This window comes from Phacochoerus africanus, chromosome 5 (assembly GCF_016906955.1).
Source record: "Phacochoerus africanus isolate WHEZ1 chromosome 5, ROS_Pafr_v1, whole genome shotgun sequence".
NCBI classification, from domain to species: domain Eukaryota; kingdom Metazoa; phylum Chordata; class Mammalia; order Artiodactyla; family Suidae; genus Phacochoerus; species Phacochoerus africanus.
In genome coordinates this window covers 19,736,056-19,763,041 of record NC_062548.1, presented here as the reverse complement: position 1 = coordinate 19,763,041, position 26,986 = coordinate 19,736,056, and the positions used below count along the sequence as shown (strand labels likewise).

General features: G+C 57.7%; 1 protein-coding gene across 3 annotated transcripts in view; it reads left to right on the top strand.

The window, feature by feature from the left end:
- The window catches only part of SBK1 (SH3 domain binding kinase 1), a 57,382-nt gene extending 30,666 nt beyond the window's left edge, over positions 1 to 26,716 (top strand). For all 3 annotated transcript variants that reach the window (XM_047780234.1, XM_047780232.1, XM_047780233.1), the window contains exons 2-4: positions 20,166 to 20,398; positions 22,303 to 22,505; positions 23,238 to 26,716. In XM_047780234.1, the coding sequence (XP_047636190.1) occupies positions 20,173 to 20,398; positions 22,303 to 22,505; positions 23,238 to 24,059 (1,251 nt within the window). In that variant the 5' untranslated portion in view covers positions 20,166 to 20,172 and the 3' untranslated portion in view covers positions 24,060 to 26,716. The remainder of the gene's footprint in view (positions 1 to 20,165; positions 20,399 to 22,302; positions 22,506 to 23,237) is intronic.
- Positions 26,717 to 26,986: the final 270 nt, after the last annotated feature.

Sequence of the window (26,986 nt, the reverse complement as noted above, 5' to 3'; positions counted from 1 at the left end):
CTTTCCTGATCTTGCCTGTTCCTCAGATCCTGGGACTGTTCTCAATTTTGTCCAGACCATGCTTGGTTAGACCAGTTGAGGTGGGTCTGGTCAGGCCCAGCTGACCAGTGCTGATGCCACATCTGAAGCACTCGACCCCCATCCTGCTGCAGACTTGGGGGCTTGGAGCCTGGGTGGCCGGTTCCTCTTCTCCCAGCTTCCCAATACCAAGCGTCCCCACCCCCACCTGCTGCTGGCCTTGACCCAAGGTAGGATGTGCCCTGCAGAAGAGGTTGGGGTGCTCCCGGACAGACCCCTGGCAGCCCGGCCTGCAGTTTCAAGGACAGTTGAGTTAGTCCCCCTCAACACAGGCAGTGGGGGAGCCACCTGCTCTGAAGTCTGGATGACCTTGGGCAAGCATGTGGCATCTCCCAGAGATAATGACAGAGTGAGCCACTCACTCTGCAGCCGGCGGGGTGGATGTGGCTCGCACTTGGGCTGCAGAAGCATCCAGGTGTGTCCTTTCCGTCCCTAACAGAGTTCCTGTCCCCCAGTGGGTTCCCAGGAGCCTAGGGCTTCGGCGGAGGACCCACCAGCAAGAGAGTGGAGTGAGAGACTAAAGAGCGGAGGTTTGAGTCATTGTGACGAGGGAACACTGTCAGAGACCAGAGGGGGACAGGGAGTAAGACCTCCCCTCCTCCCTAACCTGCAGAGGTTTCCCCACCGAGTCTGGAACAAAGCACAGTCCAAGCCCTTGGCAGTGTGCCCGAGGCCACCTGCCAGGGGTCAGCTCCCATGCCTCCCTCTCTATCCTCTACCACCAGCTCACCTCCTCCGTGTGCCCCAGCTTCCTCCCTCTGCCCCGTGCTCCTCCCCTGACCTGAAAAGGCCCGCTCTGGTTATAGGATGGCTCAAGGGTGGCCTCTGCTCCCACCTCCCCCTTTGAGCTGACCTGGGCTGGCACAGAGTGGTGGCAGAGTCGGACTGGTCGATGGGTTGATGGCTTGGAGGTGGTGGGTGTGAGGACAGTGCTCCAGGACACGGGGCCAGGTCTGTCCCCACCCCGCTGCATCCCCTTTGTCTCAGCCAGCGTATTGGACAGCACAGGTTGGAAAACACAACTCCTAGACACATTTTGTCGATCCAGTGTCTTTCTCATGTTCGCATGTGTTGCCAACGCTGAACAACCATACCGTGTCCCATATAGATACTGATTTGGGCATCCTCTTGAAAAATCAGATGCTGTGACAAGCCCAGACTGGAGCCAAAGAATGATGACCTCCTTTAGACTGGCTCTTGCCCTCCAGCTTGTCCCAGGCCCCACCTGGCCTGTCCACTCATGTACATGACCTGCTGGCCCTTTTGGAGGCATGTGGCTTTGCAGGCCTAAGGTAGAGGCCGGAAAATGTTTGCTCAGAGGGTGACCTTCGTCTCGGTGTGTTTCGCCGCCATGGGCACCCCCTGCCTCCCCCATGGCCAGGTTAGAACATGCACAGCGCAGAGCTCCTCCCTGGTCTTGAGGGCACAGTGGGGAAGTGAGCCTGACTGAATCCCTCCAGCCAGAAGCATCAACATCCTGGTCCCACTTTCCACTCTGGGCCCTCTCTTATGCCCCCTCCCTGATATTAGAAGGATTCAGTGGGAGTTCCCATCATGGCTCAGTGGTTAACGAATCTGACTAGGAACCATGAGGTTGCGGGTTCGATCCCTGGCCTTGCTCAATGGGCTAAGGATCCGGCATTGCCGTGAGCTGTGGTGTATGTTGCAGACATGGCTCGGATCCTACGTTGTTGTGGCTCTGGTGTAGGCCAGTGGCTACAGCTCCGATTGGACCCCTAGCCTGGGAACCTTCATATGCCGCAGAAGTGGCCCTAAAAAGACAAAAAGGCAAAAAGAAAAAAAGAAAAAAAAAAGGATTCAGCCAGCCAAAACCTGTTTTAACTGTCCCCTTTGCCTGGGAGCAAAAGTGCAAGGTTCTAGGCTCAGGTCTTGGGGGAGGACGGCCCTCTGGGCCTCAGTTGCGCATGGATTGGACCAGAGCGTCTCTTAGCTATAAGCTTCCTCCTTGTTCTGACTTTCTAGGACTCAGTCCAAACTGCTCTAAGTTTGGGTCAGGCAGGAGAGGGAGGGTCCGATGCAGACGTCACTCAACAACATTGACATACTCGGAGTTCCCGTTGCGGCTCAGTGGGTTAAGAATCCGACTAGTATCCATGAGGAGGCGGGTTTGATCCCTGGCCTTGCTCAGTGGGTTAAGGAACCGGCATTGCCGTGAGCTGTGGTGTTGGTGGCAGACTGGCAGACGAGGCTTGGATCCGGCGTGGCTGTGGCTGTGGCTGGCAGCTGCAGCTCCAATGTAACCCCCAGCCTGGGAACTTACATAAAAAGGGGGAAAAAATGCATATGTGTATTGATATACCCTCAATATGGTAGAACCCAATGAGTGATACAAGTAGCTGAGCCAAGGATCAGGAGTCAGCACTGGGCCTGGCTGAGAGCACAGGCTCTGGACTCCACCTAGGTTTGAATCCCATTGAGCTGCTGTGTGACCTTGGGCAAGTCCCTTAACCTCTCTGAGCTTCAATTTACTTATGTGGAAAATAAGGATAATACGCTGTGACCTTGGGCAAATCCCTTAAGCTCTCTGAGCTTCAATTTACTTATGTGGAAAATAAGGATAATACACTGTGTGACCTTGGGCAAGTCCCTTAACCTCTCTGAGCTTCAATTTACTTATGTGGAAAATAAGGATAATACCTACCTCAGGGTCAACAGGGGGATTAAGTGAGCTCAAGCATGTAAAGGGCCTAGGACAGGGTCTGGCATGGGACACTTGCCCAGTAACTATTGGTTACTGAGGCCCTGGCAAGTGGGTGAATTGAGTCACCCTTGGTGGTAATGCCTTGGTTTTCCTGTAGCCGGTCTGGGGAAGCCATAGGGCTTTTGGTGCTAACCCTGTGGGTGTTTGAGAGGCAGTATTTTGAGGTACTTAAGAGCCTGCCCCCGAGTTCCTTTTGTGGCTCAGCTGGTTACAAACCCAATGAGTATCCATGAGAATGCAGGTGGGATCCCTGGCCTTGATCAGTAGGTTAAGGATTCTGTGTTGCTGCAAGCTGAGGCATAGGTTGCAGATGTGGCTTGGATCTGGTGTGGCTGTGGCTGTGGTGTGAGCCAGGAGCTGCAGTTCTGATTTCACCCTTAACCTGGGAACTTCCAAATGCCACAAGTGTGGCCCTAAAAAGCAAAAAAAAAAAAAAAAAAAGAGAGAGAGAGATACAGAGAGAGAGCCTGCCTGTGCTGAGGTTCAAGCCTGAGAGCCATTCTAGAACCTAGTCCAGAGGCTTCGCTGGAGGGGTAGGATCCTTGGCAGCTGTAGCTGAGGCCCTCTTCCTGCCCAGAGCTGCTTTCTTGGTGAGGTGCCTGCCTCTGTCCCCAGGCTTCTTGCCCCGAGGCAGATGGGCCTCGGGCCAGAGCCAGGACCAGCATCTCCAACAAACTCAGTCTTCTCCAGATCACTCCCCCCCCCAACTCCATTGGTCCCCCTTCCATGTCTCAGGATGCTGTGGCACTTAGGCCAGGTGGGGCCCCTTAGATCCCCCTCTCCTGTCCTGTCCTCCCTCTCCCCACCCTCCCCTTCCCCACTCTCCCCATCAGAGAGCTTGGCCACAGTCTGGAGAGGGGACAGGTCCAGACTCCCAGCTTAGTCCCCACTCCTGATCCCTGGAGCTGTGTAATATCAGGGTGGGAGGGAAGCCCTTCCCCACCCCCCTGCCCCCTTTTTTAATTAAGTATAGTTGATTTATGCTGTTGTGTCCACTTCTGCTCTGCAGCAAGGTGACCCAGTCATACAGATACCCACATTCTTATTTTTTTATTTTTAGGGCCACACCCACTGCATATGGAGGTTCCCAGGCTAGGGGTCGAATCTGAGCTACAGCTGCTGGCCTACAGCACAGCCACAGCAATGCAGCATCCAAGCTTTGTCTGATCTACACCACAGCTCATGGCAACATTGATCCTTAGCCCACTGATCAAGGCCAGGGCTCAAACCCTTGTCCTCATGGATTCTAATCGGTTTCCTTACCACTGAGTCACAATAGGAACTCCTGTATTTACATTCTTTTTCTCATATTATCTTTCTCCCATCATGTTCTCTCCCAAGAGACTGGATCTAGTTCCCTGTGCTGTACAGCAGGACCTCATTGCTTCTCCATCCTAAATGGGGTAGTTGGCATCAGCTAACCCCCAATTCCCCGTCCATCCCACTCCCTGCCCTTCTCGGGAAGCATTTTTCAGTGTCCAGTGCCCCATGCTGGCCACTGGACATCCTTTCTCATTTAGCGCTGAGGACACCACCACCCAGAGTGGGGATTTGAGCCCTGCTCCATGAACCCTCAAAGGTTTGTGTGAAACTGGCATCAGACTGCCTCTACCACTCGCTAGCTGCGCGACCTTGGAGGAGGCAGTGTCCTCCGGGTGCCTCCATTTCTTCTGATGTGGAATGGGAATAATAATAGCTCCTTCTGCCTAGCGTTATGGAAGGATCAAATGATAAAGCACTTTTAGCTGTGCCTGCTCCTTAAGTGTTGGCTTCTTACCTCCGCCACACCCTGCCAGGGTTTGCAAATGACTGGGTCCAACCCCACCCCCACCCCCACCCCCACCCCTCACCCCAGGCTCCCCGTGGTACACTCCTTCCCTGTGGCTTTAGCCAGTCCTGGGAGAGGCAGAGAGTGTTCCAACCGCCTCTGGGTGTTGGGATGGCCCCGAGGGGCAGGGGTGGGGACTGGGCAGGACAAGGCCCCCTCTTCTTCCTGATCGGGTCCTGTAGAGGCTACAGACACCCCCCCTGCAGGGTAGCTCCCCATCTGTTGGGCCCCCTGCCATAGCAGGAAGGCTTCCTACTCCCTCGAACCGGGGCCCACAGTCCTGCAAGGCGATCATCCTGGGACCATGAGCTTGAGTACCTTTCAGCCCTGGTCCCAGGTGTCTTCAGGAGGGGCAGTGGGGCTGGCAGGTAACATGGTTTTGTGGCCAAAAGCACAACTTCTAGATCTTCTGGGTGATCTTGGGTAAGGTGCTTGGCCTCTCTGTGCCTCATCAGCTACAAAAAAAGGGGATAAGGGAGTTCCCGTTGTGGCTCAGCGGTAACGAACCCACCTGGTATCGGTGAGGATGCAGGTTGGATCCCTGGCCTCGCTGAGTGGGTAAAGGATCCGGTATTGCCGTGAGCTGTGGTGTAGGTCGCAGATAAGCCTCGGATCTGGCGTTGCCGTGGCTGTGGCCTAGGTCAGGAGGTGCAGCTCCGATTCGACCCCTAGCCTGGGAACCTCCATATGCGGCGGGTGCGGCCCTAGAAAAAAAGAAAAAGAAAAACGATGGTACTTACTAGAATCTGCCTTTGCCTTGAAGGGTCTTGGTGAGGATTAAGTGATGAAGTTTGTACTGTGCCGTGAATGGCACGGAGGACCCTCGGTGGTTCAGTTCACGCTTAGCCTCAGTCCTCTGATGCCCTGAGCAGAAAGGGGATGTTCGCCCCGCCTTTACAGGTAAAAACAGTGGCGGCTCGTGGTGAAGATCTTTATTCAAGCTTCCGTATCTGGGACTCGGAGTAGATTCCACCCGCTCTCCCGTCATTCACATACACACAGGGCACGGCCAGTCAGAAGGACCTGGCAGGACCCAAACTGGGCTCTGGCCACGTTCCTGGACATACTGCTTGGCTTCTCTGCCCACACACCTCTTCTCACCTGGGGCCACAACAGGTGAGAGCTGCAGCAGGAGGAATCTTCGAAGGATGCCTGTAAAGCTCCCTTACTCCTTCCTCCCTCAGCCTCTACAAAGACAGTGGTAGGGGTTTCCGTTGTGGCGCAGCGGAAACGAATCTGACTAGGAACCATGAGGTTGCGGGTTCGATCCCTGGCCTCACTCAGTGGGTTAAGGATCTAGCGTTTCATGAGCTGTGGTGTAGGTCGCAGACAAGGCTCAGATCCCGCGTTGGGATTCAACCCCTAGCCTGGGAACCTCCACATCCCTCGGGTTCGGCCCTAAAAAAGCCCCCCCCAAAAAAGGCAGTGTAGGAGTTCCCATCGTGGCGCAGTGGTTAACGAATCCAATTAGGAACCATGAGGTTGTGGGTTCGATCCCTGGCCTTGCTCAGTGGGTTAAGGATCTGGCATTGCCGTGAGCTGTGGTGTAGACCGCAGATGCGGCTTAGATCCTACATTGCTGTGGCTCTGGTGTAGGCTGGTGGCTACAGCTCTGATTTGATCCCTAGCCTGGGAACCTCCATATGCTGTGGGAGTGGCCCTAGAAAAGACCAAAAAAAAAAAAAAAGTCAGTGTAGGATGCTGTGGGGAGCTGGACTCGGTGGGAGTGGGCGACTCTTGAGTGCAATGGGGTCAGGTTCCTGCCATCGCTTCACCTCTCAGGCTTGCACACAGGCTGGCTTCAGGAAGGGTTTGCTCAGGTTCAGAGCCTGGAGGGCCTCTCCTCTGAGGTCCTGCCCACTGCTCCCTATGCCTTATCCCTCCCCTCCTCTCTGGTGCCTTGCCCCTTACCCCCCACTCTGCAGCCATCCTGGCCTCCTCACTGTCCCCTGAGCACCCCCAGTCCAGGCCCCCCATGCCTCTGCCAGGAGGGCTCTTCCAGCACAAACCCCACACTCTCCATGTGCTTACGGCCTTCTCAGTGGGGCCTTTCCTGACTTCCATCTGCAACTTCATTCCCCACCCACAGCATGTCCTTGCCTCTCCCTGCTGTGTTTTCCCCTTTAGGACTCCTCACTGTCCGACATACAGCTCTTAGGTCCATTTGTCATTGTCCGTCACCAAACTAGAATATAAGCTCCTTGAGGACAGGGCTGATTTTTGGTTCAGGAATGCCTTCCAGATTCAAGCACATAGTAGGTGCTCAACCAACATTGATGGACTGTTCTGGAGCCAGGCAGGTCTCGCTAAGCCACACCCTAGCTGCCACAGGATACATCACTTTTTTTTTTTTTTTCAATCACTGCCCCTGCGGCATATGGAGAACACTGGATCCTTTCACCCACTGCACCGGGCCTGGGGTCAAACCTGAGCCTCTGCAGAGACCCGAGCTGCTCTAGTGGGATTCTTAACCCACTGCGCCACAGCAGGGACTCCCTGGACACATCACTTAATCGTCCCTTCTCTGCGTCTCAGCATCCTGGGCTGTGAGGGACATAATGGGAAGAGCAGCTTCTCCTAAGATGGGCGTGAGATTGGAGTGAGTCAATATGCATAACGTACTTACAATTTAAGTGGCTCCTAAATGTCAGCTGTTATTAATAACACTTTAACCTGTACCACCGTGAACCCTATTTTTTCTGATGAGAAAGGCGCAAAGCCAAAACTTTATGGCCAGAAATGGTGGTGACCTGATTCAAGGGTGGCTGAATCTGGGCTCCAGGCTCCGATGCTAGGCTGCATCCCCGCTTCATTCCTGGGTCAGGGGCTCAGGGAGGGGGAGCAGGTGAGGGCTGTAGCTGGAGAAGGGTTTATCTCTTCCGAGAGCTTCTTCTCCCCTAGCCTGATCTCCGGGGGCTGCTCCTTGTCCACTGGTGGGACACCGGGCCAAGGCCCCTGAGTTCGGGGCTGCCCTCCTCACCCAGGCAGCAAGCCTCAGGCCCCGTCCCCCACCCACAGGGGGGATCTGGCTGGGGAGGGCGGAGGAGGCTGGAGGGCCTCTTCCCGCTCCGGGTACCAGCTGCAAGCGGGAGGCATCGCAGGCTATTGAGAGCCACCAGAGATGTGCCCTCGCCAGCTGGGAGGGGAGGCCGAGGCCAAGGCTGGAGCCAGGAGTGGAGTCTCACAGCGGTGGGGACCCCGGGCGGCCCCTGGCAGGGAGGGCAGTAGGAGGAAAGCTGTGTCCAGCCTCGGCTGCTTGATCTTGGGAAAGTCTCAGCTCTCCCCCTCAGTCTCCTCACCTGGGAAACGTGGGACCTGGGCCACGTGGTTGCCGAAGTCCTTCCTGGCTCAAGCAGATTCAGGGGGCTTAGGAGAGTCAAAATGGTCCCCATTTCCAGCATAGGAAACCAAAGTTCAGTGAGGGTATGGCCTCACCCACAATGGTGCAGACTCATCCAGAGTTTAGGATGGAGGGAGTTCCCATTGTGGCTCAGGGCTAATGAACCCGACTAGCATCCATGAGGATGCCATTTGATCCCCGGCCTCTCTCAGTGGGTTAAGGATTTGGCGTTGCTGTGAGCTGCAGTGTAGGTTGTCAGTGTGGCTTGGATCTGATGTAACTGTGGTGTAGGCCGGCAGCTGCAGCTCTGATTCCACCCCTAGCCTGGGAACCTCCACATGCCACACGTGCAGCCCTGAAAAGGAAAAATTAAAGAGTCCAGGATGGAATCGAGGTTTCAGGCCCTTCTGTCCAGCAGGTTCTTACTGAGCACCAGCTCTGTGGCAAACGCTTGAGGAAGTACCCCTTTAATTCTGACAGAAACCCACCATGTTCAATGGGCATTCTCACCCCATTTTGCTGATGGGCAAACTGAGGCTAAGGCAGGTGATACGACCTCCCCATGACTGCACAGGAAGAAGGGAGGTAGCCAGAATTTGCACCAAGAAGGGACCACGAAAAGACTTGAGAATATTCTCCTCCTTTTGAGCCAGAATAGAATGTTTGGTGGGGTCAGCATTTGTGTCAAAGGACCAAGGGGGAGGGTGAGGACTTACCTGGAGTCTCTTGTGAGCTCCCCATGGCCCTGACCCCTTAATGCACGTGTAAGTGTGCGTGTGCTGACTGGGGACATTTTTCAGAGGACACAGTACTGAGACTTGGTGACCCGTGAAGGGATATGAAATAGCTCATTTTGTAGATTGGAAAACTAGAGAAGCGGGGGCAGGATGGGGCTCCTGGGGGGACCAGCAGCCGAGGCCAGAGCTTTCCCAGGCATCTCACACAGGCTTCTTTCTGGGGCCAGAGGGCCCAGCTCTGGACACCTGCCCACCCCCTGCCTCCCCTCCCCATGCCCTGGCAGCAAATAGGAGAGGCCACCTGTGAACAGACTGCTGTCCTGGGGTGAAAAACATGATCCCTGGCCTCGCTCAGTGGCTTCAGGATCAGGGACAGGGGTCAGGGACACCCTTCAGAGAAGGTATTCAGTGACAGAGAACCAGACTGGGGCACTGGCCTCGGGGGCACAGCAGGAGGGCTTCCCTCGGGGGGCGGGTGTCAGGGAGGCTCCCAGCTGCCCCCACCTTCCTGGGCACAGGCCAGCTCCACGTGGGAATTCAAGGCCACCAAGCTGGGCCACTCCTTCTCCCCAGGCCCCTCTTGGGGGATGCCCGCTCTGAGGGAGTGGGCACGACCTTCCCTTGCACTCTCCCCTGGCATTGTCTAGACCGCCAGCCATGCTGGGCTCCTTGGACTCCCCGAGCCTATAGGACGGTACCAAGTGCAACGTTCAATTCTCACCCTGCCCCCATTCGCTTAGTTCCCGCTTTGCTCGGAGAACTTAGTTCTTCAGACAGTCATTTGTTCACTGCTTTGTTAACCAGCTATTAAGTGCCTACTGTGTGCCAGGCACTGTGCCAGCTGCTGGGACAACAGCCATGAACAAAGTCGCTGCCCTCCTGATGCCTAAGTTCTAGCGGGGAACAGAGACGGTTGACGTTATGCTGGACCATGATCCGCTCGACTGGGGACAAACTAAAGCAGAGAAAAGGGAGCGCAGTCAGAGGGCCCTAGCTGAGAAGCTGCCGTTTGAGCAGAACTTGGAGGAAATGAGCCATGTGGATCTCTGGGGGCAGAGGGAACAACCACCAGGCAGGGAGCTGGCGTGTTCACGGAACAGCGGGAAGACCAGCAGGTCTGGAGCAGAGGGAGGAGGAGACGGGTCAGAGGGGTGAAGTGAGGGCTGCTGTAAGGGCTTTGGAATGAGATGGGAGTCAGTGGAGGATGTTGAGCTGGGATGTGAGGTGTCATGTGATCTGATTGGGATTTTTTTTCCCCCCCGCACTTGTGGCACAAGGAAGTTCCCTGGGCCAGGATGGAACCCACACCACAGTTGCAGCCTGCGCCACAGCTGTGGCAACACCAGATCCTTAAGTCACGGTGCCACAGGGGAACTTCCCTGACTGGGATTTGACGGGCTCCCTGGCTGCTGTGTCAAGAGGAGATTGAGGGGTGTGGGAGGCAGTTAGGAAGTTACTGCCGTAGCTGAGGGTCCGTGCGGGAGACCAGTGCGGTGAGAGCTGAGGAGGGAGCTCCAGCATCTACTCCAGGTCTGGTTGATTCCACAGCTACTTTATGCAAATACAAGTCAATGAGGGACCTGTTCTGGTCTTCCTCCACTTTAAAGTAACACACTAAACAAAGTCTTGGGAGCTCCGGGATGCAGGCTCAATCCCCAGCCCGGCACAGGAAAGTTAAAGATCTGGTGTTGCCGCAGCTGCCAATCAGATCTGATCCCTGGCCCAGGAACTCCATATGCCATGGGGAGGTCAAAAAAGAAGCAGCAAAAACAGGAAGAGGCCAGGGACACAGCCCTCTGGGGGACATCGAGCGTGCTACAGAAATTTCAGATGTACTCAGCCTTTAACCTGGCCACCCGTTTCTAGAACGGATCATGTGGCCGCGGCTGCACACTGCAACCTGACTTAGTTAGGTTCAGGGCTACTCATTGTAGCAGCAACATGTTGAACACACCCGATATCTCTCCATGAGGGTCTGGTTAAATCAAGGCACTGCATATACCTATACACACCTTTTCAGCTCTGGGGACCTGGGTGTGGCTTGTCAGCAGCCCTTCCATCCTGCTGCCCAGCTTCCTCCGCCCCCACCCAGCTTGGCAGTTAGCGTTGGGCCGGCCCGGGTGCTGTCCACACCTCTGGTGCTGAACGGTGGTGCTGGAGGGATGCCTGAGCTGCAAACCAGATACCAAGAGTAGGGAAAAGATACAGCAGGAGACATTCAAGGTTCAGTGCCTGGCTCTGCGTCTTGCCAGCTGAGTGACCTTGGGCAAATTGCTTAACCTCTGTGAGCTCGATATCCTTATGAGTACAATCGGGTTGCTGTCGAGATTGAATGGTCGTTGTAAGGTAAAGCATTGGCAGTTGAGAAAATAAATGATCATTGAAATGATTGTTTTAGAGCCCGTAAGCATAGTGGTTACACTTCGGGGCACTGCTGAGATCCAGCCTGGATTTGAATCCTGGCTCCCCTACTTCCCAAATGGATGATCTTGATCAAGTGACATGACCGCTCCCTGTCTCAGTTTCCCTGTCTGTAAATTGGAGTGGCTAGCAGTCCCCGGTTCATCGGATGCTGTGAGGATGAGACGAGTTAATTTACATGAGGGACTTGGCACATGACGGGTGTTAGCTGTGCTATAGCTTTCCTCTCCGTCGTCATCAGCCCTCTCCACATCGCGCGCCAGCCTCTCTGTTCACATGACCCGTGTCCCTCACAGCCACTCCCATCTCTGCTGTGTTGGGGCTGGGGCTGTAGGAGGAAGGCAGTACTTTGCCTTACAGACGGCCTGGCTTCGAGCCCAGCTCTGCCCCTTTCTCTGTGATTTTGAGCAAAATTTTGATTTGGTTTTCATCACCGTTCTCTCCTGGCCCTCAGTCTCTGCACCTGTAAAACAGGGCCCGTGATATCGCACACAGGTCCCTGGGGAAATAGCTATGTGCCTGCCGGGTCATATCCTGGAAAGCTAAGATACAGAGTTACAGCTTCCCAGACACCTAAAAGAATTATTCACCCGGCATTTGTCACCCCTGGCTAAAGGCTAGGAAGATGAAAGCATGGGGCTTGCTTTCAAGGATCGCGCAGGTTTCTTGCTAGATTGTTAATCCTCTTCAAGGCCCATTCATGTGTCACCGCCTCCAGGAAGGCATCCGGATTCCCACCGCCAGCGCTCTTCTTGGAAATGTTGGAGCGCTGATCATAGCCTTCCTGGCTTCGTGCTTATCTGAGGCCTTATTTTATTTGCCTCCTTGATTTGTAGGCTCCTACCCTCTGTCTGACCTACTCCCCCCTGTGCCAGCGCCCAGCGCAGTGCCTGGGCTCAAGTAGATATGCCTGTCTGGAATCTGTAGGTTCTGAGTTACATAAATTCAACTCTAACTGGTTTAAGCCGAAAAGGAAATGTATTGGAGTTCCCATCATGGCTCGGGAGGTTAGAACCCAACTGGTATCCATGAGGATGTGGGTTCGATGCCTGGCCTCACTCAGTGGGTTAACCCTCACTCCGGTGTGGCTGCAAGCTGGGGTGTAGGTTGCAGACTCGGCTTTGATCCTGCATTGCTCTGGCTGTGGCATAGACCCGCATCTGCAGCTCCAATTCAACTTCCATAGGCTGCACATGCAGCCCTAAAAGAAAAGAAAAAAGGAGTTCCCGTCGTGGCGCAGTGGTTAACGAATCCGACTAGGAACCATGAGGTTGCGGGTTCGGTCCCTGCCCTTGCTCAGTGGGTTAACGTTCCGGCGTTGCCGTGAGCTATGGTGTAGGTCGCAGATGCGGCTCGGATCCCGCGTTGCTGTGGCTCTGGCGTAGGCCGGTGGCTACAGCTCCAATTCAACCCCTAGCCTGGGAACCTCCATATGCCGCTGTAGCGGCCCAAGAAATAGCAACAACAACAACAATAACAACAACAACAAAAAGACAAAAAAAAAGAAAAGAAAAAAGAAAGCAAAGGGAATGTTTTGATTCATGAAACAAACATTCAGGAGTATGATTGGCTTTAGGCATGTCTGGAACCAGGTGCTCGGGGTCTTGAGAAATCTCTCCATCTTTCAGCTCTGCCTGATCTTTGCTGCTTCCCTCTCAGCCAAACCCTCCCCTCAAGGTAGCCTCGCTGGCCCCCAGCAGCGCCAGGCCTGTGTCCTCCAGCTTTGCAGCCCAGGGGTCAGAAGTTATCTTTTTCAGCTCGAGTCCTAAGGTGAGGTCTCAGTAGTTCACCCTTGGTCACACATTCATCATTCATCTCCGAACCAGTGGCCGTGACCTGGTGGATGGGATGGATCCCTGGCTGGCCGGCCCTGGGTCAGGCCTGTGTTTGGCCAGGGTGGAGTCAGCCCTACTGAACCACTGGACAGAGAGAGGGACCATTCCCCAAAGACAGGGAAAGTGATGCTGGGCAGGAGAAAACCCCACAGGCTGACGCCAGAAACCGCAGAAGACACAGGAGCAAGGCAAGGATCGGGTCAACTCTGGTCTTGGGACAGTTTCTCGGGCCAAGAGGGGGAGGACTAGACGGGAGAAACCTGGAGGCAGGCAAGGAGCATGTGGAGTATGGGGAGCTGGCTCAGCCGCACAGGCTCAGGGACTGAATCTCCAGCCCCTCTCTTGACACAGAAGCAAAGTGAAGCAGGTGAGAGAGGCCAGAGGGGCTCCCTGTCCCCACTCAGCACCCTCGGTCCCACCCCGCGGCTGCTCTCTCACAGGGACTTCTAACAATAGCGTAGACCCAGAGAGGTGACCCACCCAGGCACGGTCACTGTTTAATGTCACCCTTCCAGGCTAGGTCTTTCTTAAGAGTACCCTTGGGGTTTGCCCATGCTAAGGGCATAGCCTGGGTGCAGTGACCTGAAGGAGGGGACCTGGGCCTGGGGACAGAGACTCTTAGAATCCCCAAATGAGAGTAAGAAAGGCCTGGCTGGCTCGGTCCAGCCTCAGCCCCCTCTGATTCCCCCCAACAGATGGGCTTCTAGTATCTGCTTCTCTGCTCCCAGCGTCAGAGAACGCACTTCCTCGCGGCTGTGAGGCTGTCAGACAGTGAGAACTGCCTCATTTTCGAGCTGCCGTCTGCCTGAATCTGCCTTTGGGGGCTTCGCAGGACACAAGGCGTAAGAGCGTGGGATCTAAAGCCTGATGGACTGAGTTCAGAACCTGCTCTGCTAATTCTTAGTTCTGGGGCAAGTTACTTGGCCCATCTGTGCCTCAGGATCCCTTTCTGTGAAATGGGATAGTAATAGTAGCCCCCACCTCCCAGGCTTGTGATTGTTAAGTTACTTAACCCAGGGTTAGCCCACCACCGGCATACGATAGACGCCCAGTAAACATGTCTCCTGCAAGACAGGTTAAGAGCAGGCTCCGTTCTCTTTACAGACTGGTCGCCCTCTACCCACTGCTGTGCCTAGATTCTCATCACTTGTTTGCCAGTGTTCTCACCATCAAGGTTACTTTCTCTGGCCACCTTCCAGGCCGGTAGACACATTGAGGTTCAAGTCTTAGCTCTTTTGCTTACTCGCTCCATAACCCTGGAATTGGGGCAGCATTAGCTGCTGTGACAAATAAGCCTCCTGTGTCTCAGCCACCCAACAAGACAGAAGATTACGTCTGGCTCACAGAGCGCAGAGCAGGTAGCCCTCATCAGCAGGAGGCCTCCCACCTCCAGACGACTCAGGCTTCCCCTGTCTTATCGCTCCACCACTGTCTTTCAGAGGCTTGGAGTCCTCTGCATCAAGCTAGCTTACAGAAGAAGAGAGAGAAACTTTAACCACTCTTAAAAGCCCCAGCCTAGGGGTTCCCGTCATGGCTCAGCAGAAATGAATCTGACTAGCATCCATGAGGACGCAGGTTCGACCTCTGGCCTCGCTCAGTGGGTCAAGGATCCCGCGTTGCTGTGAGCTGTGGTGTAGGTTGCAGACCCAACTTGGATCCCATGTTGCTCTGGCTGTGGTGTAGCCTAGTGGCTACAGCTCCGATTCCACCCACAGCCTGGGAACCTCCATATGCCATGGGTGCGGCCCTAAAAAGTGTACCTACACCCACACACACATAAAATCAGCTCCATTGAGGTAAAACTTGCATATCACCAAACTCCCCCATAGCAAGTGTACGGGTCAATGATTTAGTGAATGTATAGAGCTGTGCAACTGCGGCCACAGTCAAATGGTGCTATCAACTTTATGGATGAAGAGCAGAGGCCTGAGAGGTTGATGACCTCCTCTGTTTATGGTAGAGATAGCCATCGGCTCATCAAAATTCTCTGTTCTATCTTCTATAAAACAGAGCTGTTTAGGAAGGTGGCTGGAAGCTCCCTTGCATCCAGGTGCGGTCACCTGGTGTGGCCACCTGAGACTGGTTTTCCCCAGCGGCCTGTGTACAGAAATGAGGTGTTACTTTTAGGCTGGGGCTTTTTTTTTTTTTTTTTTCTTTCTTTCTAGGGATGCACCTACAGCATATGGAGGTTCCCAGGCTAAGGATCAAATCAGAGCTGTAGCTGCCGGCCTACACCACAGCCACAGCAACATGGGATCGGAGCCAGTTCTGGACCTACAGCACAGGTCACGGCAACACGAGATCCTTAACCTACTGAGCGAGGCCAGGGATTGAACCCAAGTCCCTGAAAAATTTCCTGGCTGGCACTTGTGTGTATCTGTGTGTGTGTGTGTAGCAGAGAAGGGAGTCCCACCCAAAGGCGTGAGTTGGGTTACACTTTGGGTGTTGTTTTCATGAAAGTGGCACCTGGCTCGAGCTGCCCGCCAGCAGGAAGTGGTAGGTGGTTCAGTCTTGCTTCTCGCTCAGGAAACCCCACCCCCCCACCTCCGTGGCCCCCCTCCCCCGGCAGCGGCAGACCCAGCCCGCAGAGCTAGAGCCTTTGTGGTCAGAGCCCCAACCATTGTCCTGAAGCTGGGGTGGCACCCTCCTGCCTTTGGCACCACAGATGGGGAATCGGGGGCCTCCCTCGGGGCCAGTGAGAACATGCACTTGAGGTGCAGGTCACGTGGGGTCCCCTGGGACAGCACAGTCAGCTCGGTTGTGCACAGATGCAGAACCCACTCCCTGGGGGAACAGAGGTCAGCCAGAGGCCTCCGCTGCACTGCCTGGGCTGGGACGTTCACGGCCTCAAGTCCATGTCTGCACCTCCAGACGGGGGCAGGGATGATGATGAAGGTGAAATACTTTAGGGACTTGCCGTTGCGGTGCAGCGGAAACAAACCCGACTGGTATCCGTGAGGACACGGGTTCAATCCCTGGCCTCGCTCAGTGGGTTAAGGGTCTGGCGGTGTCATGAGCTGTGGTGTAGATCTCAGATGCGGCTCTGATCCTGCCTTGCTGTGACTGCGGTGTCGTCTGGCAGCTGCAGATCCAATTCGACCCCTAACCTGGGAACCCCCATGTGCTGCGGGTATGGCCCTAAAAAGAAAAGAAAACCAAACCAAACAACAAAATCTTTAATGCCTTCAACCCCCAGTGAGGCCACCACGTCTCATTTCACTCCCTGGGCTCAAGTCCCCCCCCTGAAAAAAGGAGCCAGCGCTGTTGTTACGGGACTAAGCGAGTTAATACACGACGCACCTGGCTCCACGCAGGCGCCCTGAGCGCACACACGCCTCCCTGGCTGAGGCTCTGCCCTCTCCTAGGCCTCAGTTTCCCCACTCGGACCCTGAGGGATCTGGATACTGTGTTCCCACCTCTGGCTTGGGGGGAAATAGTGGTTAAAAGCGCCCACTTAGGAGCCAAGGCCAGCCCTAGCTAGATGACCTGGGGCGAGTTATTTAGTCTCTGTGCCTTATTCTCTTCACCCCTACAGTGGGGACAGTAATGACACCTACCGTATGGAATTGTGACCGTGAGGTGAGTTCATCCTCAGAACAGAGCCTGAGATGTAGTGAGTAATATTCAGTGTTAACCCCTGCCGCCGTTATTATTGCTGTTATTGTTATTTGTATTATTTTCTTTCTTTTTTTTTTGCTTTTGTTTTTTTAGGGCCGCACCCATGGCGTATGAAAGTTCCCAGGCTAGGGGTCGAATAGGAGCGACCGCTGCCAGCCTACACCACAGCCACAGCCATGCGGGATCCGAGCCATGTCTGTGACCCACACCACCACTCACGGCGAGGCCAGGGATTCAACCCACATCCTCGCGGATGCTAGAGGGATTCCTTTCCGCTGAGCCACAATGGGAACTCCCAGTATTATTTTCTTCATCTCAGGGATGTGGAAGCTGAGGCCCAGAGAGGTGATGTGACTTGCTCAAGGTCACCCAGCTAAAAAGTGGTGCACGTTAGGATCAAGGCCAAGCCCGCTGAGCCCCAAGGCCCATGCTGTTTCCTTCGCTCCCCACTGCGCCTTTAAGTCACGTGCATCGTAACTGGGTCAGTGGCGGTGTGTACCTGGGGGGATGACGCAGCAGCAGGGGCAGTGTGTGGGTTAATTCTTGGTCTCCTGAGGCCACCTTGCAGAGAACAGAGAGAGGGAGGTTGAAGGAATGGGGGCCAATGTGGAGGACCCCCAAACTGGACCCTTGCAACCAAAGGAAGGGAGGAGGAAGAGTTGATTTTGATGAAGCGCCAGCCCTCCGGGTCCTCTTGGCCCCTTGATGGGGACGGGTAGGGACACAGCTGAGACCGTCCACGATGTTCCACGGGGGCCCTGAAAGAGACACAGGCCCCTGTCTCAATCCTCATGCCCCTCGGAGATAGGATTTGGCACCTGGGGCAGCAGGGAAGGCTTCCTGGAGGAGTGGGACCTGAGGCTAATGAGATACAGGAGATGGGGCGGCGAAGGCGGGCAGCAGGGATGGGGGAGGGCACTGGAGAGGGGGCATCGCAGTGGTAGAGAGGCAGTGCCAGGCGGCGGTCAGAGCATGGGCCCAGCCTGGGGCTGAGGGAGCAGAGGTGCCCCCTGCCCCAGCCCCAGGTCTGCCCAGGGCAACTCTGAGGCCAAAACTGCAGAGACAAGCCAGGCACCCAGCAGTCCCTGTGGGAGGGAGGAGGGAAGAAGGGCTTCTAGCAACTTGCAGCTGCTAGTCAAGCTCCCGGGGATGCAGAGAACAGCCCAACGTGACCTGACAGGGCCCAAAGCCCAAAGCAGGAGCGCTGCCACACGTGCGTGCACATGTGCCCACATACACGTGGCCCGCCCGCCTCAGCCGCCCTTGGGGAGTCCACACACAGCAGGAAAAGTAGGTCAGCAGAGCAGCCCAGCGGGCTCTTCCTGGTGAGCAGGATGGAGAGTTCAAGGCAAAGACTCAAGGTAGCCCCCACACCCTCCCCGGCCCGGCCTGACCTCTCCCGGCTGCATCAGAGCTGATGGCTCAGGAGCCTTGCCACCCAAGCAGTGGGTGGATATTGACAGGGATTGAGAGAGCAGAGCCTTCCCAGCCCTGAAACCACAGGAGAAGCCTGTGGTGGAGAAGGTCAGCCCACTGTAGCCCAGGAAGGGCCCGGTGCTCTCCAGCCCAGAGCGGGGACTGCATTGACCTGGTGGGGTTGGATTCAACACACGGAGGGTGGCAGAGGAAGCCGGGTGTTGAAATGCGCCAGAGGCATCAGCGGCATGTGGGATTTCCGCTTGTTCATGAATGGAGGTGGGGGGGAATGGGGGAGCAGGATCCTGAGGAAGCAGGGGGGGCGGGAGCCAAATCCGAGGCGAGGAGGACGGCTCCCTGCCCCCCAGCCCCCCAGCCAGCCGGGAGGACGTGCAGATGGAGCTCCGTTTGGGGCTGGGTGGGAGGCCAGGAAGTTCCCTCCTGATGTTCCTCCTCGCCGCGTGAAGTGGGAGGCTGGGTCGTGCCGAGAGGGAAGGGGAAGACGAGGAGGAGCAGGGGGTTTGGGCCTGGAAGGGGAGAGGCCGGGCCGGGGTCAAGACGCCAGTCCGCTCACGGGGAGGGCTCAGCCTGGGAGAATGCAGGTCCTGTGCGCAGGCACCAAGCACTTGGAGCCTGTGAATCTTAGGGAAAAGATACCGTTATAGCCTTTTTTTGGAGGGCTGCATCTGCGGCATATGGACTTTGCCAGGCTAGGGGTCGAATCAGAGCTACAGCTGCCGGCCTACGCCAGAGCCACAGCTACACCGGATCCAGCTGCAAATGCTGGATCTCCGACCCACTGAGCAAGGCCAGGGATCAAACCTGCATCTCCATGGATGCCAGTCAGATTCATTTCCGCTGTGCCACCACGGAAACGTCCCCTTATATCCTCTTTGTAAGATGGGGAAACCGAGGTACAAAGATGAAGGAACTTAGGCGAGGACATCCAGCTAGTGAGTCACAGAGCTGGGGTCTGGCTCCAAGTCTATGCCTGGCCTCAGGGCCGTGGGTTCTCCTGCAGGGGTGGAGTTGAGGGGTTGTGGCTGTGAGAGCGCTGGGTGGTCCTCTTGGGCCTGGAGGGAGAAGGAAGTGAGGGCAGAGGAGCCACTCCAGGAGGCAGGTTCCCGAGGGTCAGCCTAGAGGGGACTCAGCGCTGGCCTCTCCTGCTGGCGCACACCGACAGGGTCACCTGCTCCTGGAGGCTCAGCTCCCCGGTCTGAGCCTCCCCCCTTTAGACAGACAAGAAGTGCAGGCCCTGATGGGCGATCGCTGTCACCCAGCCCTGAATTCCCCGTCGCAGCTCTCTGCCCCTCCAACACCATCTGGGGACAAACTTAGTTCTCCGGGGCGGGGCCAGATCCAGGAAGCCCACCCCAAGGCGAGTGGACCCTGATGGGATCAGTACCGGAATGTGGAGGGTGGGGGCGGGGAGGGCTGGGTCTTCCCGGAACGGGTTCTGCCTTGTGGAGGGGGATGGGCTGGGACTACAGCCCATGGGTGCCTGAGCCGGGTTGCGCGGCCCTCTGTGGTTGGCGGAGGGGTTACAAGCCTGTGGCGGGGGTGTGGCCACACCTGCAGCGCCGGCCCAGCCGCCCAGCCGGAGTTTTCTCAGATTCCTGCCTGAGGTTGATACTTGAGCCCTGAGACGGCACCTTCCCCTCCCCCGCCGTATTTTCTGTACAGCCCATTTCACCTTTTATCATAATACATCATTCATGCGTGCACGGTGTATTGTCCATGTCCCCGCTAGAAGTCCTGTGAGGGTGGGAGTCTGTCCCGCCTCCCGGGCTGTGTCCCCAGGGCTCTGAAGGTGCTGATCCATAGGTGTGAATGGGAGCGCGCCTGTGGCGTGTCTTTGTGCAACATAGGCACGTGGGCCTTCCCTGACACTGTGTCTGAATGACAGCATGAGACAAGCCAGCAGGACCCAAGTGGGGCGCTGGGGGGCAGGGACTGTGTCTCTTGGGAGTGCTGCCTCAGGCCGCCCCAAAGCTCTGGGGGAAAGGTGATGCGGCAAGGAAGCTTGTCGCCCCCTCGTGGTCATCTGAGGCCTGGCCTTGGCCCCAGCCCTGGGAATCAGGGAGTCCTGGAGGGGGTGGGCCGGCAGAGGGGTGGGGGGGACGGGGCCTGGCCTGATGTCGCACTCCATGCCACCCCCCACACACACCAGGGAGAAGATGAGCGTGGGCGTCCCGGAGCCCGAGCCGCCCCACTCCCTGCCCTGCTGTGGGCCCGGGACCGCCCCTGGGCTGGGTGCAGGCGTGCCCCTCCTCACTGAAGACATGCAGGCCCTGACCCTCCGCACACTGGCCGCAAGTGATGTCACCAAGCACTACGAACTCGTCCGGGAGCTGGGCAAGGGCACCTATGGGAAGGTCGACCTGGTAGCCTACAAGGGCACAGGTGAGTGTGTGCAGGGTGGCCAGATCCAAGACAGGAGGCTCTCTAGGGGCCAGGAGACCAGCAGGGAGGCGGAGTCAGTGGCCCAGGGGGACAGAATATGGCCTGAAGGGGCCCGAGGAGGAGGGGACCAGGCAGATGGGACAAGGGGGGGATCTCTGGGCTGAGTGCCCAGTCTAGAGGGTAGGCTGCTTTGGGGCCAGCTGTGAGGCACCTTTGGGACGGGCAAAGGGATGTGCCCAAGGACTTCTGGAGTCAGGGGAGAGGTCAGGGCTGGCAGTGGTGTCTGGGGAATCACCAGCGGATGGGTGAGAGCTGCGGGGGAGGTGGGCCAAGTTGAGAGGGGGGTCCTCCCGGAACAGGGCACTGTGCTTAAAATGGGGTGGGAGGAGTTCCCGCTCTGGCACAATGGGATCAGCAGCATCTTGGGAGCACTGGGACACAGGTTCGATCCCCAGCCCCACACAGTGGGTTAAGGATCCGGCGTTGCCGCAGCTGTGGCTTAGGTGGCAACTATGGCTCAGATCGGAGCCCTGGCCCCAGAACTCCATATGCCTCGGGGTGGCCAAAAAAGAAAAAAAATGGGGTGGAGATGCCCCTGTGAGGTCAGTGTGACCATCTCCATTTCTCGGGGCACTGAGAACACTGAGACCCAGAGAGATTCAGTCACTCAGCCAAGGTCATGCAGCTCCAGGACCTCCCCTAACCTCTGAACTTGACGCCTCCCCCACAGTGTAGGCTCACTGCAGAGCCCACTCAGCCATTCGAGGGGGGGGGGGGCAGGAACTGAGGGTTAGGGTTAGGGGTCTAACCTAACCTGGGGCAGGAGGCGGTAGGAGAAGCACTGGACTTAGGGTCACCCGAGCTTTGTCACTTGCTTGCTGAGTGACCTTGGGCAAATGAGTCAACCTCTCTGTGCCTAGGTGTCCTCCTTTGTAAATTAGGGTAGCGTTAGTGCCCAGCTCATAAGGTCGTTATGAGGAGTGAGTTATGAACATAAAGTGCAGGAAGCAGGGCCTGTGACATGGAAGTGCTCTGTGGACACACACACATATCACACAGCTCTGCACCTGGGTGGATACAGATGTGTGCAGGCCCTCACCTCTCTGGGTCCAGTACCTTCTTATTTATTCATCAATTTAACAAACATTTGTCAAGCACCTACTGTGCACCAGACTCTGCCGTGGGCGCTGGAGATCAGCAGCCGACAAGATAAAGGGAGCTGCCTTCTAGTTGAGGGAGACAGACAAGATAAATAAGCACACAGTCTGTCTGGAAGAAAATGAGAGGGTGGGAGTTCCCGTTGAGGCTCAGCAGATCAAGAACCTGGCTTCTGGAGTTCCCATTGTGGCTCAGAGGTAATGAAGCCGACTAGTATCCATAAGAATGCAAGTTTGATCCCTGACCCCCCTCAGTGGGTTAAGGATCCAGTGTTGCCACAAACTGCGGTGTAGGTCACAGACGTGGCTCGGGTCTGGCATTGCTGTGACTGTGGTGTAGGCCGGCAGCTGTAGCTGCCGAGGCATTGTTACTACCGAGGCATTGGGTTCGATCCCTGGCCAGGGGATTTCTGCATGTCATGGGCTTGGCCAAAAAAAAGGAAAATGAGAGGGTGGGGGACACTGCAGGCCCTCCCCGCCCAGCCCTCAGCTCTCCTTATCGTGGGCTGCAGGCTGGGCCAGGAAGACCCAGGCTGACCCTGACTTGCTGCATGGCTTTGATGAGTTCCTTCCCCTCTCTGGGCCTCGGTTTCCAGTCATGAGATGAGGACAGCCATGCCTGCAAGGGCTCCGTTGTGCCCTGGGGCTGGGACAGGCTGTGCAGACAGGCCCGGGTGTGTGAGGTGCAGGGACGCAGGGGGAGTGCCCTGTCACTGTCTTCACCCCTGTCAACTGGCACCCCACCAGGCACGAAGATGGCGCTGAAATTTGTGAACAAGAGCAAAACCAAGCTGAAGAACTTCCTGCGGGAGGTGAGCATCACCAACAGCCTCTCCTCCAGCCCCTTCATTATCAAGGTCTTCGACGTGGTGTTTGAGACTGAGGACTGCTACGTCTTTGCCCAGGAGTACGCGCCTGCGGGGGACCTGTTTGACATCATCCCTCCTCAGGTACCTGGGTGGTGACTAGGGAAGGGGAGACGGTCTTCTGGGTCCCCAGAGTGGGAGAGTCAGGGAGGCGTCAAGACCACTCCTGTCATCATTTATTGAGCACCTACTGTATGTCAGTCGCTGCTGGGAGGGCTGGGAATACACAGCGAACAAGACAGGAAGTCCTGCCCTGGCCCTGGTGGGGGAAATAGACACTTGACCAACGCCCCTGTGACACACCGAGATGAGGAGCAGCCAGGGTGATGGGGCAACGTCCAAAAGCCCTCTCCTCCGAGGCTGCATAGGAAAGGGTGGGGGCGCAGGAGGGGAGATGGTAGGGCCACCAGAGGCTTCCCAGAGGAGGTGCCCCGGAGTGGGGAGGGTGCCCCTGGGATCCCAGGCCTCCGGCTTTGCAGGGTTTAAATCTGCTCTGCGGCTCACTGCATAGTGACAAGGCCTCGCAGGGCCTCAGTGTAAGGGAAATGGGCATATAGCGGCCGCTGAGGAGTGAAGAGACAGTGCGGGGACAGGGCGCTTGGCACAGCCCCTGGCTCTCAGTTACTGGGGGAAAGGATGCGCCAGGGGCCAGGGAGGGAGCTGGGGATGCGCAGGCGGGATGCGGGAGGGCGGCTGGCCCGGGTGGGGTGGGCGAGCCAGACAAGGGAGCCGGGGAGGGAGTTGTGGCGGGCGGAGGAGGGGACCAGGGTTGCGGCCGGCGCGCCTGAGCGGCTCTCCCCGGCCCGCCGGCCGCAGGTGGGGCTCCCGGAGGACACGGTGAAGCGCTGCGTGCAGCAGCTGGGCCTGGCGCTGGACTTCATGCACGGGCGGCAGCTGGTGCACCGCGACATCAAGCCCGAGAACGTGCTGCTCTTCGACCGCGAGTGCCGCCGCGTGAAGCTGGCCGACTTCGGCATGACGCGCCGCGTGGGCTGCCGCGTGAAGCGGGTCAGCGGCACCATCCCGTACACGGCGCCCGAGGTGTGCCAGGCGGGCCGCGCCGACGGCTTCGCGGTGGACACGGGCGTGGACGTGTGGGCCTTCGGCGTGCTCATCTTCTGCGTGCTCACCGGCAACTTCCCGTGGGAGGCAGCCTCGGGCGCCGACGCCTTCTTCGAGGAGTTCGTGCGCTGGCAGCGGGGCCGCCTACCGGGGCTGCCGTCGCAGTGGCGCCGCTTCACCGAGCCGGCGCTGCGCATGTTCCAGCGGCTCCTGGCCCTCGAGCCCGAGCGCCGCGGGCCGGCCAAGGAGGTCTTCCGCTTCCTCAAGCACGAGCTCACGTCCGAGCTGCGGCGCCGGCCCTCGCACCGCGCGCGCAAGCCCGCCGGGGACCGGCCGCCGGCCGCCGGGCCGCTGCGCCTCGAGGCGCCCGGGCCGCTCAAGCGGACGGTGCTGACCGAGAGCGGCAGCGGCTCCCGGCCCGCGCCCCCCGCCGTCGGGCCCGTGCCCGTGCCGGTGCCCGTGCCGGTGCCCGAGCCCGGCCTGGCCCCCCCGGGGCCCCCCGGCAGGACCGACGGCCGCCCGGACAAGAGCAAAGGGCAGGTGGTGCTGGCCACGGCCATCGAGATCTGCGTCTGAGCCGCCCCCGCCGCCCTCGGGCCCGGGCGCCGAGCAGCAGCCAGACCGGGGCGCGGGGAGCCGCCCCGGGCCAAACCGGCCAGCCCCCCGCGGCGGGCAGGAGCGGGTAGCAGTAGACGAGGCAGGCGCCCGGCCGGCCGCGGGCTGGTGAGATCACCACCCAAAGGAGCCAAGCCCCACAGACCCGAGGATTCAGAGGCCCCCTGCCACCAGAAGCAAGGGAGCTTGCGGGCCGACTCCCCCACACCTCCCTGAACCCTGGACCCCTGACTAGTTGCTCCTGGCCCTTTGCACCCCCTGGCAGACGTCCCGCAGTCCCACCCCAGGTCCTGCCCTCCCCTCCCCAGCCCCCCACCCTGGGCACAAAAGGGGACTGAAGTGTTGGCGCAGAGAAGGGGCTTAGGGCCCCTGGGCACTGGCTGGGAGGAGGGCCATGAGCTGAGGGCTGGGGGTTGCTCGGCTGCAACCTGCCCCCTTCCTGGGAGAAGGAGGGGAGGGACCGCACCCCCTGCAAAATGTAGCAAATGTCTGCGTGTGTGTGCAGACACAGTCCCTAGAATCCAGTGACTCTGCCACCACCCAGTCCCCTGATGAGGACCCTGACACAGCCTGGAGGGCAGCCTGCTGAGAGCACACAGCCAGAGAGGCGGAGCTCTGGCAGCCCTCCGCTCCCCGACAGGGACGTCAGGACAACTGAAGGGCTCCCAGGACAGGGGCCTCGGCTGCCCCTGCAGCCCTAAGCCAGGGAAGTGAACTCGCAGAGGCCAGGGCTGGGCCCAGTACCGCCTGCCGGCCGCACGTTCCCAGGCCGAGGGCACCTCTCAGATCCTCAGTCCTCACGGCCCCAGCTCAGACTCAGCGGCCTGGGCTTTTGGCAGGTGGCGCAGTGATGTGGGCCAGAAATTTCTCCCAGGTTTCTGCTAGGCTCCAGTGGTCAGCCTGGGGCTGACCTCATCCCCACCGTCTCCCAAGTTTCTGGTACTGGAGTGTGGGTGTGAGAACAGGGGGCTGTGGCAGTGGGAGGGGGATAAATGTGTGCATGAGCAGGTGTGCACTTGCGGGTGCACCTTGTGTATTCAGTGGCTGCATCCCGACACCTCGGTAACTCCGCCCCAGGATTCTCACCCAGCAGCTGCCACAGGGCGTCCAGGCCTGCGCTTCAGCACACCCCTCAGGGAACCTGGCAAGGAGGCACCTGCAGGTTGGTTCAAGCCCTAGGCAGCAGCAAAACAGACCCGGAGGAACCCGACCTCACCCAGCACTCCCCTCACGACCCCTGCCCTCCGTGGAGGCCTGGGACCCCCGCAATAACCTCAGCATGGGTGAGGCTGCTCCCTCTGCAGTGCCCCACCCACTGTCCCGGGCCGCATGATCCAGGGTCCCTCCGGGGGTTCTAGGCCATTTGAGGGGACTCCCTGATGGGCCAGGCTGACCAGAGGAGCCCCTCTGGCCTAGAGCCCCCACCTCTCCGTTCACCCTCGTTCCCACCGCGCAAAAGGGCTATAGGTCCCCCTGCCCTGCCCGGGTCCAGTTTACAAACAGTGTGCAGTTGCCCCAGGGCCTGGCCGCTCCCCTCCTCCTCCTTGGTGTGCCCGCCCCTCTGATGACCCACCTCCCAGCGGGCACTGGGGCCCTCCACATGCCAGGTAAGTAGCAACCCCCCCCCCACCAAGGGCCAAGTCTCAGAGAAGGCCCCCCCGTCACTGCCCCTGGCCCACCTGGAGCCCATCCGGGCACCTCTCCCAGCCGCCACCTCTCCTTTTGCCTTAGGCCTCTCGACATCCTGTCTCTCCTGCAATAACAAGGAAGCGAGGTTCCAATTAGACGCCCCTCGTGTGCGCCCTCTCTCTCTCTCTCTCTTTCTCTGTGAAGATCCTGTTTGGGGAGTCTCTCCCTCGTCGTAGTATCTAGGATGTTAGAGTTGGGTAGTTATGTAGCCCAGTCCCTGTTTTCAGAGGTGCAAAGAGGGGGCAGCGACAGCCCGATGGAGAGACAGGCTGGAACCAAGTCTGCACTCTCGTCGTCGTCGGGGGGCCTTGCTGCTCCTGCCGCCACTGCCTCTGCTGGTCGGGTTGGGACCCTTTGCCCCATAGGGAAGGTGTTGGTCACAGATGTTTACCTCAGTTTATGTCACTGTCAAAAAGAGAAAATAAATAGCAGAAAAAAAAAAAAAAAAAAACCTGTAGACATGAAGACTTAGAAGACAAAAAAAAAAAAAAACCCTTGCAGTTCCTCTGTGAAGGTGTGTATGTACGCGCGTGTCTGTGTCCCACCCCTGTGCCCCCTGTCCTTTGGTGCTTCCCAGAGGCCCCTCTGAGCTGGCCTGTGGGGTGTGGGGAGCCGCTGAGGGGGGGAGGCAGGGCCACAGGTTATCCAGAGGGTCTCCCACCAGGCCCCCCAGGGCAGAGCCCTCAGGCTGCCAGGGCTCCCTGACCCACACCGTGGCCGGCGGGACATTCCTGGCGTCAGTGTCCCAGCCTGGTTCGGGGCCTGGGTGGAATTCCAGCCCCAGAGCCCGGACCCTCATGTATTTCCACTGTCCCCACCACGTGTTTGTAAATACTCTGGCACCCTTTGGCCCTGAGAAGGTTTTTAAATGTGTTTACCTCTCTAATCATGACAATTGCTATAAAATAAACAAAAGTTTAGAAAAATTACCATTGGGTGGGTGTCTTGTCTCAGATACTGGGTAGGAAGACTCGCTCTGGAAACGGAGGATTTGACAGACGGCTTAAGGTGGGGTCTGCAGAGTCCAAGCACAGCTACTCCAGGCCTCCTGCGACCCCTCAAGGCTCAGGCCGGGACCTGAGCATCAAGAGGACAAAGACCCAGGTTCTGGGGAAAGAGGCAGGGAGTTGTTCCTGGGACTGGGGACCAGCTCCTGTGTGGAGCCCTTCAGACAGGGCAGGAAATAAGAGGCGAAAAGC